The 22,833-nt window shown below is 31.0% G+C and overlaps 2 protein-coding genes and 1 long non-coding RNA gene across 5 annotated transcripts in view; 1 reads left to right on the top strand and 2 right to left on the bottom strand.

The window, feature by feature from the left end:
• LOC127733875 (cholesterol 25-hydroxylase-like) lies at positions 1-5,844 on the bottom strand. Of its 2 annotated transcripts, none has more exons than XM_052243326.1 (2): positions 5,700-5,844; positions 1-1,077 (listed from the first exon to the last, which is right to left on the bottom strand). In XM_052243326.1, exons 1-2 carry the CDS (start codon positions 5,752-5,754, stop codon positions 119-121), a joined length of 1,014 nt encoding a protein of 337 aa, XP_052099286.1. In that variant the 5' UTR covers positions 5,755-5,844; the 3' UTR covers positions 1-118. The 2 variants fall into 2 exon arrangements, with proteins under 2 accessions (XP_052099286.1, XP_052099287.1); XM_052243327.1 differs by lacking the exon at positions 5,700-5,844 and adding an exon at positions 5,540-5,614.
• A 3,559-nt stretch (positions 5,845-9,403) lies between these two features.
• The window catches only part of LOC127733868 (atrial natriuretic peptide receptor 1-like), a 73,510-nt gene continuing 60,080 nt past the window's right edge, over positions 9,404-22,833 (bottom strand). For both annotated transcript variants that reach the window (XM_052243307.1, XM_052243317.1), the window contains 10 exons: positions 21,912-22,033; positions 20,364-20,545; positions 18,080-18,184; positions 17,346-17,465; positions 16,970-17,063; positions 15,917-16,144; positions 15,080-15,229; positions 11,319-11,417; positions 10,201-10,292; positions 9,404-9,736 (listed from right to left, as the gene is read on the bottom strand). In XM_052243307.1, coding sequence (XP_052099267.1) covers positions 9,632-9,736; positions 10,201-10,292; positions 11,319-11,417; positions 15,080-15,229; positions 15,917-16,144; positions 16,970-17,063; positions 17,346-17,465; positions 18,080-18,184; positions 20,364-20,545; positions 21,912-22,033 — 1,297 coding nt within the window. In that variant the 3' untranslated portion in view covers positions 9,404-9,631. The remainder of the gene's footprint in view (positions 9,737-10,200; positions 10,293-11,318; positions 11,418-15,079; positions 15,230-15,916; positions 16,145-16,969; positions 17,064-17,345; positions 17,466-18,079; positions 18,185-20,363; positions 20,546-21,911; positions 22,034-22,833) is intronic.
• On the top strand, positions 15,111-18,066 carry LOC127733913 (uncharacterized). The gene is made up of 3 exons (XR_007997285.1): positions 15,111-15,239; positions 15,946-16,135; positions 17,536-18,066. It is a non-coding gene; the product is annotated as an uncharacterized LOC127733913 (long non-coding RNA).

The following is a 22,833-nucleotide window of genomic DNA, read 5'->3' as shown; positions in this document are numbered from 1 at the left end:
TTTGATTATTGTAATTTTATTTAAAGAAATATAAGTTTCCCCTGTGCTCGTTATCACAGATCTTCATTTCTATATAAATACGATATAAAAGCAAATATTAAAAGTATATCATACAAAACTATTTTATAAAAATATAATCCATATAATTAAGAAAAGGCTGGTAGTTTCTTTCACCGTTAACATGATGGTTGTAATGTTTGACAGGCCCTGAGAGTATTCCAAATGGAATTATTCGGTGTATTCCTAAAGGTATGTCATAACCAGTATGGTTTTCTACTAATAAAAAAACAAATACTGGAACAAAAAATGTTCTTGTAAGTGGATGGCTATTGAAACATTTTAGTGCAAAATTAGCAGATAATACGAGAGATAATCTTTCGGTCACCGTTAATTGGTCAGTGATGTGTGGATGAAGAACGTCATGATCATGGTGGTAGCGATGAAATGTTTTATACAACCAAAAGTTTTTATGAAGTGAATAATGTATAAAAAAGAAAATTAAATCAAACAACAAAACGCTTCCAATCAAATGAACAACCAATTGCAATACTGTTGGTGGCATTTCCGGTAAAGCACGTGACGTCTGAATCCAATTGACTCTTTTGTCATCCCAAACGTCAGGTTGCACTCCATGATACTTTTTAACAATGAATGTGTCCATGGTAGCTAATGGCGCCATATAAAGAATAGCTTTCCACACAAGAAATAAAACTGATTGATGTTCATAAGTAACTGATGGATGGATTTTGTATTTTTCTAACGGTTTAATGTAGTGAAGTACAAATGGATAAATTGCAATTATAAACGCATAGCAAAAAGTTGTAAACCATGTCTCAAAATATACTGAATTGTATATTGTAGATGTAAGTAAAAAATACCAAAGTTGGTCAATCCATGTTTGAACTTGGTTATTGTAGATGTACGTTAATACTAAAACACCAACGATTATTATTCTTGTCATCAATACTAAATCATATCTTTCGTCATATAAGGCTTCTTTCTGCTGATAATTCTTACTCTTCTGTTGCTTAGAAACTGGAGATACTTTATTCGAGGTTGTCGACATTATAGCTTTATCTGAAAAATACATAATTGTATTGTGTCTTAAGGAAATAAATACTTTAACTTAATTTTCGCGATAAAAGCAGTTACGTTTGAAATAACATCAAGATGATGGTACAACGTCAAACGAGAAATCATTTAATAGTATTTATTTTTAAGCAGCGCATATTAAATGATACCATGACAAAGATATCTGTATTTACTAGTCGGTACGCATCTTACACTCTCGTCCAAAAATTATTATTATTTTTTGTCATTTTGGATCCTTTACTCATTAATACTGGGCATGATGTTGGAATTGTGTGACAAGTGATAAAGGTATAACAGGAGATGAATGCCTTATCGACGTACCTATGTGAAAGGTGATGGGTGTTACTCAGGAGATGGTTGCCTTGCCGACATACTGTATCAGACTAATTGTGTGACAGGTGATGGATGTAAAAAATGGAAAATGATTGTCTTGTCGACATGTGAAAGATGCAAAGAAGAAGAGTGTTACCTTGTCTACAGGTGATGGATTTAAAGCAAAAATTTGCCTTAACTAAAGGTGATTTGTGTAAAGTAGGAAACAATTGCCTTGTCGACAGATGATGGATGTGAAAATAGAGATTTTTGCCTTGTCGACGAAACTTTGTGATAGGTGATGGATGTAAAGGAGATTATTGTTGCCTTGGCAACAGGTATTGATTGTCAAGCAGGATATAATTGCTTTGTCAGCATGTGATAGGTGTTAAACAGGATATTTTTGCCTTGGCGACAAAACTTTGTGATAGGTGATGGATGTAACGCAGGTGATGGTTGCCTTGTCGACAGGTGGTGGGTGTTAAGCAGAAGAATTACCGTGTCGACATGCGGTGGATGTTAAGCAGACAGACCTGGGGTAATTAAAAATGTAATTGTAATTAGCTGTAATTAATTACAATTTTGAAAGTAATTCAATGTAATGTGTCATTGAGCATATTTTCAATTACATGTAGTTGAAAGTAATGAACTACGTTGCCTTTTTCTCATGTAGTTATGAATTACTTTGAATTACATTTAAACATTTTCTAAGAAATTTTAAACATTTTTGGCTTTTCTAATGCAATTTATAATTTGTTTCCACTGCATTTAGTATACACTTGGTACTTTCATTGATTTAAATATTTTTAAATATTTATCATGATAAAAAAATATAACATTTCTTGATATTTCATTTAACATAATAGCATGTATAATAATCTTTATCTGTATTTAAATTCATTGATTTTTTCACATGTTTACATAAAAAATCTAAAAATTAAAAACAATACCAATTTATTTACCTACAATTTGTAAATATGTTGTTCTAACAAGTATATGTAAGAGAATGATAATCCCTTTCTTCATGATTAAGTACGAGCGTTAGCGAGTACTTATCATGAAGTAAGGGATTATCATTCTCTTACAAACTTAGAATATTGTAAAGTGCTCAAGGCTCAAATGATCTATTCAAGAATTAATTTCATTGTCAGTGCAATGTTTATAATTGATGCATGACTTCCTTTTTCGGCATGTCATTTATAGATTAGTTTTAGTGAAATGAGGACTATCTTATCATTTGGGAAATATTTAAAAAAAAAAGCATTATATATATTAGGTGACACAACAATAGAAAGAAAAGGTAGGAATTGTATGTTTCCTGATTGTGAGTATGAATGTAAATCATATAATATTTTAGTGAGGAATTATCCTTTTTTTATTTACAGTTTAAACCAATCAATACATTTGAGTTACAACTAAATTTTATTTCACAGCCAATATTTTGGTCCGGCTTTTTACATCAAATACTGTTTCATTGTGTCAGGGAAATGTTCAAAAATAGTGCCCTTAAAAGTTTTTAATATGTTCAAAATTAAATTCCTGGGTTTTTTTATCGGAATACATGTATTGGAAATAACTATTTTCCCCAACCGCTGATCAAGTTATCAAAGTTTTGGAAAGCTAAAGATTTAGGTTATTTTTTGTCTGAAAGATTTTTTTTCTTATTTTTTGCATTGCTTTGGTGTTGTTTAATTTTATAGTAATTTGAAGTTATTAATATTTTCATAATAACATTCACGGTACCAATTTTTCTGCACCAGTAAACTTCAACTTATTTTGAGATTTTTGTTTGTTTCACAATTCAACTTTTAGTTAGTTTCAATCACTGTGTGATAAATCCTTTCAATCTGATAAATGTGCTTCGGGGCAGTTGTAACTCAGTTATAGAAACTCTTTGTTTTGAACTGTAAATAGACCCAAATAATAGGATAATCCCTTACTAAGAACATGATTTACATTCATTCTTCACAATTAAGAGGCATCCAATCCTACAATTTCATTAGTCGAGAGTACTTTGCTATATTCTAAGTAACAATAATCTTAGCCTTGAGGTTATTCCTTTCATTTTACTAATTCTAAAGTACAAGTTTTCCCTTGATTAAAATGCCAAAGGCAATTTTTATTTTAAACCATCATATTTATATGTTAAATGGATGGATATTTTTTAAATACTTTCTTAAAAAAAATTAAATACAGCAGCAGTCAAAACATACAAGAATGGAGTCCAATAATACTTGAAAATTTTGACTTGCCAAAAGACAAGTCTGGAAAATGCTACCATTACTCTTCTGTATGGAAGCTTGAAAGTTACTGCAAATTTCACACGAGGTACACAAGAAAACCTTTAACATCTGAATTATCATTTTTAAATATAAACTTGAAATTTTAAGAAAAAGTTTTTTAAGAATAAAATATATATTCATCTGGATCTATATATATATATATATTATATAAATTTGTTCCCATAGAAATAAGAAATGCAATCAAATAATCAAAGTGAAAATCTAATAGTGATTAAATGTAACAATAATGTTAGAAATTTGAAAACTTAAAACAAATCTTTTACAAATGTTTGAACTGTTAAAAAGTGCATGCATAGATAAAAGTTTCGTTCTATTCTAGCCTGTTGTCATGTTTATGATTTTATTCTAAATAATGTAGCTCTTATATTTCTTTGGACAAAAGTAATTGAAATGTAATTAATTACATTGGCAATGTAATTGTAATGTAATTAATTACATTTGAAAATCAATGTAATTGTGATGAAATTAATTACATTTAAAAATCAATGTAATTGAAATGTAATTAATTATTTGGCATGTAATTGACCCCAGGTCTGTAAGCAGAAAAGATTGCATGGCTGACATCTGGTGGATGTTTAGCAGAAGTAGATTGCCCTGTCGACATGTGGTGGATGTAAAGTAGAAGATGGTTACCTTTTGGCGTCCCGGTGTGACAAGTGATTACTGTACATGTTAATCGTTTGTTTTTGTTGCACTTCAGTGTTTCTGTTGTTCCTTTGTTTTTCTCATATAGTTTGTAACCCGGATTTGTTTTTCTCTCATTCGATTTATGACTTTTGAACAGCGGTGTACTACTGTTGCCTTTATTTATAGCAAACTTATCGAAAGATGATTTGTGTAAAGTAGGAGATGGTTGACTTGTCGACAGATGATGGGTGTAATATGGTGGTTTTTTTTCATGTTACATCATCGCCGGAATATATTCACAAGGATATGCATTTTTATCCTCTCTGGTGTGGTATTTGGAAAAACGTATACGTGTCTTTTTACCTTTCATGGAGACACCTGATCATTTATGTGCTTTATGGAAGGCGGTTGTATTTGCTTACATCTTGAGGGGAGAGAAATTCTGAATAATGCAATAAGATTAAGAATGTTTTAACTTAACCACTTCTATATTAATATTCGGTTTATTAAAACAGATATAACATGTTCATAAGGGCATGCAAAAGATAGCAGTCTTGTGAAGAAATTTCTATTCGCCTTATGGCTCAGGAAATTTTTCGACTGTTTTTTCCCAAATACCCCTCCTAAACATGATTTATATGTTCAATATTCACTTTAGCTGGTTGTCTTTCTTCAACGTATGTTCTATTGCCCCCCTTTAATTGATATATACTACCCTTTGTAATACATCATTTTAGTATTGATTGCTTCCGCTTTAAAATCTAAAGAAACCTGATAGGAGTTGCATTAATTCTTAAAATCCCTTTAAAAGATTTATAGATTATTTGATTGATGATTATAACTTATAAAAATCATTAACAAATTAACGGTGTATAATAACACGAAATAAAATAGTGTTAAGCTATCCATTGACTGACTTAAAACAACACAATATTTTCATAAATATTCGATTTATATTATTTATCTTTTCATATCTGTGTATTTGAATTATACATGTCAATAAGGCTTATATGAGAATTACATTTCTTTGAACTCCAAGCCCTCACACATGAAATGGTTATTTTTTTTAGGTATAGTAAAAAGTTTATGTCGTTCAGTACACGCGTGAGCTTATTAAAATCATGCAATTGTATGCCTTATTTGGGTGTAGTATTCATCAACTTATGATATTGAACAGCATGTTAACTCTACTTACATAAACGTACATTGAAGATCAACACTGAGCCAGGAAACACGTTTTAAAAAGCCTAAACATTAAAACAGAAAATAGTGTAACCAAGCATGCATGCGCCAGCTTTAAAATACATTCTGATATCAAAATCAATGCAGCCAACTGGTCAATAATACAATAGGTGTCTAACTTACCTGTGTGTACGGTTATCAAATCCTGAGTTTGAAATACAATCGATCTGTATGTCATTCACCTGTCTCTGGTAAAGTGTGTCTGTTTTAGTTACTTAATTGACTAATAAAAAATGTGTTGCTATCGAAATAAAGCGCGACAATTCCATTTAAAATATTTGACAAGCATACTATTTTATTTGCCGGAGTTCGTGATCGCTTTATCTAAAAATAAATCGTATTTCTTGAATCACAAAGCGTTGATTTACGGTTCACTATTCAACATAGTTCATTATTTGAATGTGCACAGTCACCATAATTTACATTGTACAGGGTGAAATAAATAATGTGAAGTGAGATGTCCTTTACACGGCCTAATAACTTCAAATCCGGAAGGAGATGATATAGATAGCCATCAATTGTAATATGGAAGGACGATGGTATCATATATAGTTGTTCAACAAGATCAAATCAAGTCTAACGGACAAAAAACTGCATAAATGTCATACAATACATGTAACATGGGGTAGGAAGTGGGGGGATATAAATAATAAAATCTGAGCATAAAGATACATTCAAAAAGGGTTTTTCATATCTACTTCAAATAAGAATAACATGGTTTTCAAATTTCCGTTGAACCACAACATATATATCATTACAAGTATGTTTTAGATGAGTATGAATAGTCTATTAAGAATGCCAGTAACAACGTTTTGTTTAATTCGAATGTATTATTGTCCACTTATGATTGTACTCGGCTTATTTCCTGTTGTATGTCCGTTTTATTACGTCCGGTTGCTTCGATGATATTTAAATAGTATAACTACAACAATTTTGTATTCGTTAACATGCATGATAAATCTCAGAGTTAAATAACCTCTATAAAGAATTAAATTACATACATTTCTTTTTTTTTAAATATATACTATATTATATACTACCCGAAATACACATAAATAAAAGTACAGGTTTTTCCTTTCTTATGAGTGTTTCGAAGTATCATAAATTTATGTCAGCCTTTGTTATTGTTGTAGCGTAATTTTTAAGGGAAACGACAGGTTGTTTTTTCGTTTTTTTACAAGTATTTATTACTTTTATTTTTAATTTTCGGTTACTTTATTTGTGTTTCAGTCTTAATAGTAAATACCATAATGTGCTACTTAACAAGGAACAGACTCGAGAAAGCTTATGACCAAGATACATAGCATAAATATTGTTTGTCATGAGAGATTTTAAATATTTCAACTTATTCAGTATATATTTTGAAAAATATCAACAAAAAAGTCTGAATTTGCATTACGTTTGACAAGTTTTCCGGTTTCCTGTTTCGGAGATTTTATGAAAAAATCTTAGTTTAGACTCAAAATTGTAATTTATGGTCATGCAATTTTGTCACTTTCCTTATACAATCATGTTTGTGATGTTTCAAATAGAGCTATTTTGTACTTAAAGATGCTGATCCATCAATAACATCAATATAAAAATTTCCTAGTTTTCATTGATTTTTAATTTAAAAAAAAAACGACAATTTTATTTCAAACTCATCTATTTTCACCTATATAAACTTGATAGACGTTTAATTATTAAATATGATGACATTCAAAGAGAAAAAATACTTTCTGTAGCAATTTAATTGGTGTTTATGCCTCGTCTGCATAGATTAACAGGATTATAAGCCACCAGCCATGCACCGATTTAAAATAAATGTTTTTTTTCAGGGATGAATATGAAAGCAAATAGTTTAACAAGTAACTGTTGACACAGAGATATGTCTCGCCTTTATTTAATTTAATAGTTTAATCAAATGTTAAAGCAAATTATTACTTTAACATGTAAACTATGCAAAACGTAAAAAGCTAATGAACAATGACTGAAGGTGCAAGGCTTAATCAATTTCCATGGATATGAGATATCCCAATGTTTATACAATATCATTGACTCATCATCGGTAGTTCCCCTTAAATTGACCTGATCTCAAATTTTAACAAGTAAACTATTGAAAAGTTCTAACATCACTGAACCATGATTGAGGGGGCGGGCCATATAATCCATTGAAATGACATAATCTAATTATATTACAACTGTTTACCAAATATCATTGACTTACCATTACCGGTTTATCTAAAACTGACCTAATCACTTATTTTTACATGAAGCAACGCAAAAGTGGCCTAATCATAAACTTTCATATTTAATCTAAGTAAAAGTTTCGAAGTCATTAGACAATGACTGAGGGGCGGACCTAAGAAATTCCCATGGATATAAGATGTGCTAATGCTGATACAACTGCATACCAATTACCAATGACTTACCATTATTGGTTACCCGTAAACTGGCGTACACATGTAACCACAAACTTTCCATTTGCAAAAGTTATTGATTTATTCGAATGAGATGTTTATGTCAGAATAAGGTCCGTTTCAGCTTGCTTGAAAATCATACAGTAAGAATTGTTAATATAAATCTTTGCTGCTTTATCAATCTGATATTTTTATTTTCTTTAACTTCCCTGGTTTGGTTTCATACATGTACAGAGATTTGGTGTGTTCCTGTTTCAACATTTTTAACAAATTTCACAAAACACTCATATAGGCTGCTCTAGTCATTGTTTTTTTTATAGGAAAATGATTACATTATATCATAACTCAGTTTTCATTATCCCGTGCTTAATGAAGCAAAGCAATGGAGATAATCAAAAATGCTTTGATATTCGTCGCATGTAATCTTAACCCATCTATCTAAGGACAAATATCAAAAATTCCTAACCCTATGGCACAATATACAAGTATAGTGTTAAGTTGTGCCAAGTTTCAATATTTTTGCAGAGATTATCAAGGATGTAATGTTAAGAAGACATGTCAACCCTGATAGAACATATTTTTTCTTACTATGAGCAGACAATACTTTGCTCTTACTCTTAAAAACGTCACATGCTTCGGGAAAACGTAGCAAATACATTTAAAAACTTAGACGGACTTGGACAAACATAAAACAGCGATGTCCCACATTTGAGGTGTATACGGTACCCCTAGCAAAATCAACTGAATGATAAGTTGAAAATATAATAAATTGAAAAATGACCAAATGACACCTTACCTAGATGTAGTGTAGGTTAATTGTTGGTTTTTAGGTGTATAGCAGTAAACAATATGTGCATTTCTTATTAGTTAACGGATGCTTTGTGAATAAGCTCCCCGTGTTCTAAGCTTTGTGTGTTATGCCGTCACTATGTCTCCTAGATCTGCAAATAACCGTTGAACAGTGTATGGAAAGTATTATAATTTATCAATGAAAACCTGGCGACGACATGAGGTTGCAAAAAATAGATGATGCAGTTTATTATGCCATTAACACTGTAAATTCTATTTGAAAACATAATGAAAATCAAAACATCAAAGATTGGTATCAATTAAAAAAAATAAAAAATGTAATAATTTTTTATTTCGATAAAGACATTACCCATGGCGGATATGCAAACCACAAAGTAAAATATGTATACAATTCAGCCAACTTCCTTCCCTCTGTCATACCACTTAAGAACTTAGTACTTTTAAAATAATCAATAGGGAAACTGGCTAGGCGGCCGGGAAAAACTACTTTGTTATTAAAAAAAATCACATCGGTAAACATGGGACTGCCTCGGCAACTTCTAAACTTCTTATAACCGAATATTTTTTCGGTCGAATATATATATATATATATATATATATATATATATATATATATATATATATATCGATTTGATATGTCGATTTGACTTCCTTTATTTTAGTGATGTCGAACATTTTTATGCTCTACATAATATTTCTTTCCTGGTATGGTTAACAAAATAATAAAACAATTGTTAGTTTCTCGTGGACATATATAAGAATTAAATTGCTGCACAAAATCTCTCTGCAAATCGTAGTATACTTTAGCCTTCTTCATGTATAACACGTCTGATTTTAATCCCATCCTCAAAACATCTCATACCCCTTACTGTTCTCTATCATAAATTGTTTTTGATCCATCTTGCAAGGGTCATATCCAGTAAGCCACCATGTTCGCATATCGCCCTTTCCCTACAAATGTATAAATAATCTTGATTAAATCAAAATATAGCCATTCAATAAAGTGAACAGCATTATCCAAATTAAGTTTGATATTTGAAGCCAATAACAAATGTCCAGGCTGCAAAGTTGCATGTACATTTAGATATTTAAGCCATTTCAATTTTGTGAAAGACTAATTGATTTTTTACTGAATTTTCATTTAAAATTATCGGAGTTGTCTCCCATTCTTCACTCAATGCACACTAAATATAATGCTCATTTTTTTTAATAAGATTTATGTATATACTGTTTGACTGCCAAGAATGAAAAAAGGAAAAAAAGTCAGAATTAACTACTAGAAATATTGCCGATTTCGTTTGTTTTCCTATTGTGTCTCATCCTGTCCTTAGATTTTTATTTCAAATGATAAAATGTTATCATTAGGTTATGATTTCCGTATTTTGAAGTATCAACAATAAAATACCAAACATTACCTTTACACTTATTACTCCTCTTTCCTCGACCTGAAACCCTCCAGCAATTGCCAGCTCTGTATATGTATCATCACTTATGTGAATTTTATAAGCTGAAAAGAACAACAGTATGATTTTTAGTATACATAATCTCATTATATTATTTATCATATAATGTTTTATTTCACGTTTTGTTTTGATGTTTATCATAAATATGAATGAAATTTCGATGCTTGGTAGTATGTTTGCATTAAACATATTAAACCTGAAACATAAAAAAGATTAAGTTGACCTGTTTCATAAGTATGATATAGTTTTTCATGTTACATTTCTAATATTAATACTAAATCAATGTAAACGTAGATAAATATTGACTATATTTTGAGGAAAAAGTAGTTTTTCGTAAAAACTAATTGGATTACATATTTCTATACAAAAACTTCACATCTACAATCATCATACTTCAGTTTTCTAATAGGTACATATGTTAGTGAAATGATTTTGTGCATCAAGCCTAGTGAAGTAATAACCTCTATGGACGTTTGAGAAGACAAAACCAACTTATAATATGTATGTCAAATCTGAATTGCTCAGCCGCCACATATTTGATAGAGTTCAAAAGTCATCTTCTGTTATCAATCTAAATAAATTAATCCATTCGAATCAACTTAAAATCATAAATTCATTTCATGTAATATACCTTCTGTCTTTTAAACCATAAATCTTAAATACTTTCAATGAATTTGTGATTTTGTGAATTCCTATTGCTTCAATTATAGTCCTGGTACCTATGATGATTTTATATTCTATATCTTACATGGAATTCATTAAATTAGCTGATGAAAATTGATAAAAACGTGTATTGTTTATTATTTAAAAATAAAAAGATCTTTTTTATATGGGTCAACTATCAACCAAAGACAAAAATTAGACCTCCGGACGGTCTGCAAATCTTACCAAAACCAATATCGTATTGAAAGTTCTGTGTTCATTTAAATATCAGTGCAGATATAAAACAAAATTAAATGATTTATAAAAGTGTTCATATAAAATATTTAGGGAGTTTGTTCCTATTATTTTTTTTAAGATAAACTAATAGTTGGACTACTATTTAGGAGATACACTATTGTTTTAATTACGTTCTCCATTTGATTCCATCCTTGACGCTGTATTAACTGTGTCTCCAAACAAACAATACCTTGGCATAGTCCTACCTACAACACCAGCACAGACATACCCTAAAAAATCCAAAACATATAGTACCCATATCTTTAGAACAGACATATATTTTAGGGTGAAATGATAAGAACTGTAGCCAATGAAAACTCCACTGATTAATCTATGGATAACATTTACCAGCGAACAAGGTTTATACAATTTGAGACGATTCAATAATATGAACAAGACACTAGTGAGGAATCTTTCAAGTAAGGGATGTCCTTTCGGTGGCTTTATATTTAAACGTTATGTCCTACCTGATGAACGGGGATTAAATGTTATTATAATGCTACTAATTATTATATGATATAGACAATGAAAATAACATGATTTGCAGTTATAGATAACATAAAGTGCAACGAACGAGGACAGACTTTATTCACATTACTTTTATTGGTGTAAATACAACACTTTTATTAACCAGTTTAGTGCATTTTGTATGAAACTGCCCCTTTATCAATAAAAGCAAAACTGGTCCATTACAGACTAACAGCGCATTAAAACAGGGTCATTATGAATAAACAGGGCCATTATGAAAAAAAGGCCATTATGAATAATCAGCAAAATTGAGAATGGAAATGGGGAGTATGTCAAAGAGACAACAACCCGACCAAAGCGCAGACAACAGCCGAAGGCCACCAATGGGTTTTCAACGCAGCGAGAAAATCCCGCACCCGGAGGTGGTCTTCAGCTGGCCCCTAAATAAAATTGTGTACTAGTTCAGTGAAAATGGACGTCACACTAGACTCCAAAACATATAAATGAACTAAAATTAAAAAACATACAAGACTAACAAAGGCCAGAGGCTACTGACGGGACAGGCGCAAAAATGCGGCGGGTTAAACATGTTTTGTGAGATCTCAACCCTCCAATGATACATAAATGAACAAAGGACTACTAGCTGTTACTGACATGCCAGCTCCAGACCTCAATTAAACTGATTGAAAAATTATGTCTTCGTCATATGAAAATCAAGTACAATCCCTCCCGTTAGGGGTTTAGTATCATACCTAACATAACCCGTATCATGCCAACAACTGGTTTTAGAATAAATGTGTGCATTTCCGATGCAAAGACCCTATGAGTGAATCAATATTAATACCAAAATATGCAATCCTTAATGACTTGACAACAGTATCGTAACTATATCCTTTCCGAATAAGTCTGTTTAAAGGTTTGGTTAGCTTTTGAGGTGAATGCCGACAATTTTGTGCTTTGTAAAGAATATTACCATAAAATATTGGATGTGAAATACCTGAACGTATAAGATGTCTGCATGTTGATTTATATTTACGAATGATGTCCTTGTACCGATGATAAAATTTAGTAAATGTTTTGACTAGTTTGTGATATCGAAAACCCTGGTGTAATAATTTTTCAGTAATACAGAGATTTCTTTCTTTGAAATCAAATACGTTGTTACATACACGAGCGAATCGAACAAGTTGAGATATATAAACACAATAAGATGGTGACAAGGGAACGTCACCATCTAAAAATGGATAATTAACAATAGGAAATGAAAAATCATCGCTTTTATCATAAATTTTGGTATTAAGCTTCCCGTTAAAGATATAGATATCAAGATCCAGGTAAGGGCAGTGTTCATTGTTAGTATTAGCTTTATTTACAGTCAGTTCGGCAGGATAAATCCCTTTAGTGTACATACTGAAGTCGTCATTATTGAGAGCCAATATATCATCTAAATATCTAAAATTGTTATTAAATTTTTGAATCAGATGTTGTTTCGATGGGTCTTTGCTGATTTTAGTCATAAATTGTAACTCATAACAATACAGAAACAGGTCCGCAATAAGGGCTATTACGGATGTTCAGTTGTTATCAATTCAAATACATTTCTGGGGAAAGAAACATCAAGAAATTGAAAGTTCCCAAGACTCATGACATCTTATTTGACCCAGATGTCAAGTTGATAATCACATAATACATTCCATCATGTCTATCAATTCATTTAATCTTGAGTTTTAAAATCTAGAATGAAATCTTGTATTTTTTTATGCCATAAATTGCTTTCAATAGGACAACAATAAAACTATATTTACATTTACATGTTATTCCATCACATCACTTAAAAAGTTTCTTTTTAATATTGCATTTGGTATAATAATATATATATATATACGTTGTTTTCAATTTAGACTCATTTATATTTTTTCGTTTGGGCTTGTATTATATTTGCTTTCGGGTTTATATGATCCGTTCATCCTATTTCGACTCTTCAAAATTCAAGAGTCTATCCTAAATTGAGGTAAATTATATGGCCTTCCAAACACCGTTTCGATTCCTAACATCACTGAAGATACATTAATTGTCGAAATCCGGATATGGTGTACAAATTTTTGCACCTCATGTTTGCGTAATACCATCTTTTCCGCAAGTTTATTGTTTTCTGTTTGATATTAAATTAATAATAAAGATCCATTTTATTACATCTTGTGATCCGTTTATTTGGCAATCGCCAATGGCAGTCAGCAGGGTTTAAGAACGTCCGTTGTTCGACCTGTTAGTCAAATTCGTTTTGTTTAAATATACTTTTTCACTTTTTTGGTCTTTTGGAAAATGTGGTTTGTGCTGTATTTAGACCCCTCTACTAAGAAATTTGTTTTGCATGCACACGTATAAAAATTGCGGTTTTTATCCAACGCAATCATAGGTTTGAACGTTGTTTTCAATTTAGACTTGTTTAAGTATATTATTATTTATCTTATTTTTGATATTAGATGCATTCTTCAATCTCAATCTGTCCATCAAAAGCTTTACGAATTTAGAATTCCACTATTTTCTTGTATAAATTGAGAAAATGACGGTAGCAAAAAATATTTAATAATCACAGACATTTTTTTTATCTTGCAACTGGCGAAACCCTGAAACATGCTAGATATTCTGCAGATTGTCAAGGACTCATTTTTACAAGATACTAGGAGTCCCTACAAATTACCTAAAAAAATCAGGTTATTTTGTATATAATGTGATTTCAGTCGTATTCATCATACCATGTTCTCTTGTTGATTTTCGACGTAAGTGTTGCCACAAAATAAATGCATGTATTCCAATATTTCTCAGGTAAGGGGAGGGTTTGGCGCTCACAAACATGTTCAACCCCGCAACATTCTTATTTTTCGTAAATTTTGTTATAAAATTAGGCCGTTAGTTTTCTAGTTCGAACTGTCGGGGATTTTTATATCCGACTATACAGCATGGGGTTTCTCATTATTGAAGGCCGTACGGTGGCCCATAATTGCTTAATACGATTTCATTTTAACTCTGGTGGATAGTTGTCTCATTGACAGTCATACCACATCTCCTCATGTTAATTTCAATAGAAAACCTTTATGGAGGAACGCAAGACAAAAGCTCAGACATATTGTGGAGACCTCTGCAGGACTTGTGAATAGACAATAATCTCTATTGAATTAAATAAGTCATTATGTAAAATCTTGTTTAACAGTTATTTGCAATTTATATATACCTTGAAATGCCAATTGCTTCGTACTTTTTTTATTTTGAGACGATCCCCTTCATTTTACCTGTCAAAGTCGGTACCGAGACTAGACTTTCGTAAATCTCTAATACAGGCATCCTCGACTATATTAACTAATTAATACTATAATATTTCTTCAATAAGGTACAGCACAGTACGAAATATAATTGATTACTTTACCTGAATGCAAACCAATTCTTATTTTCAGAGGAGCATTTGGCAGATGAGGAATTTTAAAATGTTTTGCTGCTTCCACGATTTTCAGGGACATCTTAGCTATTTCTGATGCGTGGTTTGGAATACGCTTGGGTAACCCTGATGCAACCATGTCTAAAATAAAGTAAGATACTTTCAGTTCAATAGTATGATCCACATACCTGATAATAAAATGATTTTTTCATCTAATTATAAAACTGATTTTTCTATGTAAAACGGAGATATTGGTATATAAAAATAAAAAGATAATGTGTGTATACGTAAATGAGACAGCAGTTCTCTAATTTCCCAAATACTTCTAGGGTAAACATTCAGTATGATGAACATGATGACCTACTTAATCTCTATTTTATGTTGTAAAAGGTTTTATTCGACTTACGAAAAATCACGAGGAGGGGGATCTCAACTGTCGTACAAATTTGGATACAGACGCCCGGACGGGTTTAAAAAACACTCCATTCATATATTGATTTATTCAAAACTCTATCCGTTTATATATTTTATAGGGAAATCACAACCCATTTATATATATATTTCCTAGCTATCATGAAATCTTATTTAGACGTTAACCACATGGGATCTTTCATATTATCAGAACACAGTTTTTACAGACATCTTAAAAGAAGATGAACATTTATGACACATTGGCATACACATTTTTACCCATTGTTACATTACCTCCGTGAAGTTGCACCCCACTGATATATTTGACATTCCAAAAAAAGTGACCCATACCAGCGGCACGTCTGTATATACCGTTTCGACGTTTGAAAGATTATAATGCTACATGCTATCACTTACATGCATCGCCTATTGTTTCTACTTTATAGACACAGAAATTTTCTATAATTTCATCAAATACTGTGTAGAGTCTGTTCAGTAATCCTACAACTTCTAATGCCGAACTTTTGGAGCATAGTACTGTAAAACCAACAATATCGCTGAAGTATATGGTGCATTGGTCAAACGATTCTGCCTGCACAGATAGTCCGGTCTTTAAGGAATCAGCTACTGATCTAGGTAACATACCTGTAGTTCAAAAAAGATATTAGCAATTCTTAAGACATGTTTTGATGTATTCGGATAAACGGGTTGTACATCTTAAAGTCACCAAAGATATCATAGCATGTTTATACTTATAAGTGTGTGTTTCTCTTACAAACTTATCAGTGGCACAAATCAAAAGATACAAGGTCAAATCGACTACGACTTTGAAGAGCATTGGAAACCGAACCCAAAATTCCAAAAAGTGTATAACTGTATTTTTCATAGTCATATAAGTATGTAATTCGTGTTTGGTAATAAAATAAAATTCTATTTAAATATTATAATATCCCTTTTATTGCAATCGACAAGAGGCATATATTTTAAATGTATTGTATAAATGCATCAGGTTATAATTTGTTATAAAATTTCTTGACTCAAAAACTTTTATTCATAGGTACAAAAAAAAAGAATAAATGTCCTTATATAATTTGACACGAATGTAGTTTAATACTAAATTAATAATATAATAATCAAACAAGATTTGTATCCCTTATTGATTTTTCATATTTCGATATTAAAATTTTCATTTATAACGCTTTGTAGGATTTTTTTCATTACAAAACTTTTATATCCCTAAAAAAATGAACCAGAACCTAGCATAATTGTCCTATATTCATGCTATATAGAGTTTGCGCTAATATTATATTGTATAATTTCCTGCTTTCCCTTGAAATTAAAATTTCACTTTGAAAAAAATCTACTTCACAGAATTATGTATCCGAACACATAGTCAGACTTTCGTGCAACAAAATCATAAATCTGTCGATAATTTTTCAGAAAATAAGTCTCTCTTATAATACCACTTACTATACAATAATGTCTCTGTTCTGTGCTTTTCTGCCATCAAATCTTGAGTTCGTTCTGCAACAACAGATTCCAAATGTTTTGAATATTTTTCCATCTGAAAATAATAAAATGATAATTGTAGTACTAATCACAGGCAAAGGAAACAGAAATTGAATCCTGGAAATTGCGGCATACAATTTGGATTAAAAAAACAATATTGTTGCAAGTTGTTTTACGTTGGTGGTAACAAATAAACTTTTGTGAATCATTTTGTCTACTTCTTATCATCTAATTGTCAAAATAAAAAAAGTAAATGAAATGAAGTCTTTAAGCAGCCTGTGTCATTTATTCTAAACTTTTTCTATAAGTTGTCGGATTTAGTGTAAAAAGAACTCACCATTGTTATGATCAAATCAACAGGGTTTTGTTTATTAGGATTCATACGTTGCAGCCGTCGTTTGATGCTCTCGAATGATGGTCTTTCTATTGGATTATGAGATCTGCATATTGAAATAAGCTTAAAAAAAACAACATAAAAATGTTTATTTTGAGGCAAATTGAAAAAAAGCATTGAATTCTAATTTCAGGTTGGTAGAACACAAAAATATCCCAGTGTCACGTGACATAGTTTCTTTTACTGTCCTACGTCCAGCCTGGGAATAGTATATCTAATATGTCAATATATATGTTCCTGGTCCAGCAAGAAAACAGCAACAAAAAAACCTATTTAGTCGAGACCATTTGTAAATCCTGGATTGGTTGTATAAAAAGATTTGTATATAGATTTGGTGTATTAGCAGACAGTCAAATAACGATAAGTGCACTTTTAAGAATATGTTCTTACAATTATAACATAATAATTGTATTTAACCGTAAATTAATATTTAATTGTATTAAGAACCTCTTAATGTGTAGTTAAGCGCAATAACTGATCATTGAATAGAAAAAGTACTGCATGTATTTCTCACACGCAACTGGCAGGCAATTTAAAACGAAAGTATTTCTGTTTTCAATTTAAAACACAATCACGCGATCAGTAGCGTATCAAACATATTGATTCAGTATTAATACATATATTCTGTCAAAAATCTGTTGCAAAATTTGTTCATGTCTTTAGACTGTTTCGTTTACCTTACAATATTCATCCGGACATGGACAATTGTTATCGTCTGACGTTTTCTCAAAAACCGGTAATGGCGGTTGCCAGTCAATAGGCACGGAATATGGATCTTCTTCCTTTGTAGAAATAAAAATAAACTGTAGGCCTATTTTTTTATTTTCAGAATTATTTCTAAGCAGAGTGTCGTGTATATAAAGAAGTACAGCATTTGTTGATATTGTTTCATGACAAGTGATTCGGGAATCAATCGGATTGTTAACATAGCTAATAAATTTTGGAAGGGCAATGATAAGGACTCAAGAAATACAGAGTACATGTTATTTGTTCGCTATTTCAGTAAATCTTTAGATCGTGTCTGGTATAAGTTGGTTAACCCAATTTTGTCAATACAACGGAAATATTAACAACTATCATACAAGTGGGAGGTTTAGCTTGAAATAAAACACGGATTAACCCACCATTATTTCGGGAAATAACTGTACCAAGTCAGGAATATGACAGTTGTTTTCCACTCGTTTAGTTGGTTGATAACAGTTTTTATGGACTTCCCCTTTTTGATTTTAACTTGAAGTTTGGTATTTTTGTTATACTTTTTTGGTATCATAAAAAAGGAAATATTAATTTTCTAGGAATCTAGTAGACTGGTTGGCCTGCGGATAATATGAACAAAGCTAGCGATAAAATGAAGTGTGACCAGAACAGAAAGGAACTTTAAACAGTTCACGTAGATCACCAAAACAAGCAAACTTGAAAAATAAACATCAACTATCAACTCCTTGATTAAGTGTTGCTGCTTAAAAGGATACTATTGAACTAAGCGTTCGTACTGCAAGAGTTAAAGTCTTATATTTGAAGGTATCTACTGACAATGTAGTGAATTTATTTGATTTTTCTGTGCAACAGACAACACAGATTCCTAATATAAACCAGTTATTTACAAGAGGTGAAAACAAAAACACACAAACATTAAGGATTTATTCATGATACGATCACATTGTTTATACTGGTAAATAACATGTACGATACTAATTTTAATGCACCAGATGCGCATTTCGGCAATACAAAGCATAAAACACATAAACTGATCTTGGATACAGACACTCATAAGAAGAATATAAATGTTTTTCGTTAGAACTAAGCTGGAATATGAAGATGTCAATTTGGATAGTAAAACTAGTCTTTGAGTAATAGAATCGAAAACGGCAGATGCAATCCGCATGAATGGAAAGGGGTGAACTTGTTTTCCTCCCATTGCGAAAAAAAAACCCTATACTCATTCCTCATTATATAAAACAACTAAGCTGCTTGAAATATAAAAAGGGTTGATTGCTACTTACATGTATCAGCCTTACCACTTACAGTAAACATAACAAAATATAAGAATTCCAGAAACGTATAATCTCTATTGACATTGCTTATGCATATTTTTAACATCATTACATTAGCAAACAAAAAATGTCCCGTCTTTTAGTGTGTTGTTTCATCAATGAGTGATATATTGCATACAATAATAAACTTTAGTTTTAAAAATATCATTGATATGTTACTGTTCTGTAAATTTAGTGTAAAATGTGACGTTTTTAGCACAACTTTTCTGAATTTTTGGTTTTTAAAGCTGTACAACTTCGTTTTTAATTTGACCTTTCAACTGTTTCATTCGAGAAACATTGATCAGTCGTATGTCGTATCTTTGATGAGTTTGTAACACCTGTATAAACAATATATGTATAGACTTAATTAAATGTAATATTTGTAGGTCTCTTATTTTCTGTTTATTGCAACAAACTTAAACAACTAAATATGTGAAGCTAGTCGAAGAAAAACAGGCATATTATTGCCAAAAGAAAAAAGTACAGAAGACACAACGGTCTACAAAACACTACACAGAACGCTAAAGATTGGGCAACACTATCATGTACAGTGTCGATATTCGAGGTCGTCTAACAACCTAGAGTCATCTGTCACACAGATACACAAATAAGGTCAATAAAATAAAGTCGGTGTCCCTAACATTTTTGAAATGGATCTCTTTACCATTAGGAGTCCTTCTAAACAGAAGGACAAAAATTACTTCACACAGAAAAACTTTACTTTTGAACCCAATTTTAATTTCATCGCTACCACATTTTTTTTAATATTATATAAGCAAAGAGCTTGTATAGAATTTGATCTTTTTATACTCTGGCTGCATGTCTGTAGGTTTATTTACTTACCAGAAAATTACATTTATCACTATCATACGTGAGGAATACCGTTACAGAGTACACTAGTATAAAATTGACATCCAAATTTTACCTGAAATGGATCTCCCCTCGTTGCTATTTCTATCAGTATAACACTAAATGCGTATACGTCACTGTATTCAGTTGGAATAGCTTGACTTTTCACAAGATCTGGCTCCAAATATACTTGCTTTTGCTTTTTAATGTTGTCATCTTCACAGACATCAGATTTTCGGAATTTTTCCAAACCATAATCTAGAGTGTAGAAGGATAACCCAAGTTATTTGAAAATTCCATTAACAGTAATTTGGAAGCGATGAGAATTACTTCAGGCAAATATGTTAGATACGATGGTGTCATCAAAATTTTAATTATATTAGAATTATTAACAGAAATGTATACTTTTCTTACACAAAAGTGTTGCAATGATATTGCAGAATTTTAAATCTTATAACCTGAGTTCTGTGTATGTAGCTTTTACAGTTTATCAAATGTAATGGAAATATATTTTGTAATTCATGATCTTGGGTGTGATAGAAATATGCCATTTAAAACATTATTTTTGGTTGTAATGAAAGGTTATATTTGACTACATTTGATTATTTTAGTTGTGATGGAAAAGTATGTTTAAATGCATTTCATGTATCTTTCTTTATCTTTTTTTATAAATGAAAATGAAAGACATCTTTACCGATCCGCTATTTAGCAATGCCTAATCGCTTGATTTAAAGATGTCAGACCACCAATTCAAAATCCCTTTCTATTCAACCAAATTTTGCAATTTTCATAGCTTTCTAAATATTTTACCTTAAGTTTAACTTCATAGAAACCAGGTATATACTGAATTGTACATGTATCACCTTTATACATGCCAATTTTCAACCCATATATAAAGTCTTCTAAGAAAAAAATGCCCACCACAAGATAAGAACTACTAAAAATAACCTCTTGTTTTCTGGAAATCTTAAATTAGTATACTATGGAGCGCATTGATCATCAAATTTTAATGCAAACTCATAGACAAGTAAATTTTGGCTCAAAATGGTCTAAATATATTTCTCTTTCACCAAAAGTTTCATTTCTGCAAATTTGTTGGTAAGTTTAAGTAAACAATGACATCAAAAGCACTATTTTGTGTCAGAGTAGGGCTGCTTTTACATACGTTCTAAATTGGAGGGAGTGAATAGGTGGTATGACACCTATAAACTATCAACGTATTATATAGGAGTAACACGACGGGTGTCATATGAGGATTAGTATCTCAACTTACCCTTTCGTGGTATCTGTTGATCAACCGCGGGGTTTTGGTGAGGTTTCTCACTGACCAGTCTTTAGTTTTCTATGTATTGTTTTGTTTTGATTTTTTTAAGCCACAGAGTTGTCAGTTTTTATTGGACTTACCAGCTTTGAATGTCACCGTGATTTCTTTTAGTTATTACTTTGATTTGTGTCTTCTTCATCGATTAGTGAGATTTGAACATCGGTAAACTACTGTTACCTAAATTTATACATGTTTTCGGTAGAAATGGAAAAATATCTTTGAATATTGTAAATTTTTATATCATGGAACCAAACACAGTGGAAAAATGTATGATCTATGGTATTTGATTAAGATGCATACCTGTTACTTTAACTGACCATCTGTCATCCATCACACAATTGCTGGACCACAACCTCCCATGTATTATTTTATGACTGTGTAAATACTTCATACCTCTCGAAATATCGGTAGCAAAAGAAAATCTGTAAACAGAGATCAAATGGTTGACCAAGTGATTATTTTATTGTCATATGATTTCTTAATGGTCAATCTGCTATTGTTTTTCTATTTGAAACTGCATGTTATATTTTACTTCAGCTCAACAATGATTGCTTTATATCTTCTCAATGAATTTAGGATATTTGAACATCGGTTAACTTGGGTTGTGATAAAAGATCGTTACCACATTGATCATTATGAATAATCGGGTTACTGGTATAAATACAAGTAAGCTTTTGAAGTGTACTAGTATATCATTTGTCTTCATGATAAACATGATAAATATAAAAAGGGCATCCGAATATTTTAGTATGAGCAAAATTTAGTATGGTGTATTTAGTTCATATTTCAGGCAAATAAAAAAGGAACAAATATGAATGATTAAACATTTGAATATGCATTTTTTTAAGTCTTTTTACACAGTGAAATTTCACGCACATCAATTTCACGTGAATTTAAATTCATGTGAATCTCACGTGAAATTCACGTGAATTTCACCTCAAAGAGCGTATACGTGAAACTCACGTGAAATCAGTTCATGTGAAACTCACGTGAATCTCATGTGAAACTCATGTGAATTTCACGTGAAAATCGCATGAATTTTTTTCACATGAAATTCACGTGGTTTTTAAAATAAAGTAATTCATATAACATCTAAATTTTCAAATTTATTTAAAATCATGAAAAATACCATTTTTGTTTTTATTTTTTTTTTGTAAAGTTCACGTGAAATTCATGTGAAAACATTTCACGTGAGATTCATGTGAATCTCAATTCACGTGAA

The sequence above is a fragment of the Mytilus californianus genome, unplaced genomic scaffold, assembly GCF_021869535.1.
Source record: "Mytilus californianus isolate M0D057914Y unplaced genomic scaffold, xbMytCali1.0.p SCAF_1, whole genome shotgun sequence".
Lineage (NCBI taxonomy): Eukaryota > Metazoa > Mollusca > Bivalvia > Mytilida > Mytilidae > Mytilus > Mytilus californianus.
This window is presented reverse-complemented; position numbering and strand designations above follow the sequence as displayed.

Coding starts and splice junctions, on each gene's coding strand:
- LOC127733875 (XM_052243326.1), bottom strand. CDS start 5,754: ATGACATACAGATCGATTGTATTTCAAACTCAGGATTTGATAACCGTA. Junction 1,078..5,699: donor TTTGATAACCGTACACACAG/GTAAGTTAGACA, acceptor TGTATTTTTCAG/ATAAAGCTATAATGTCGACA.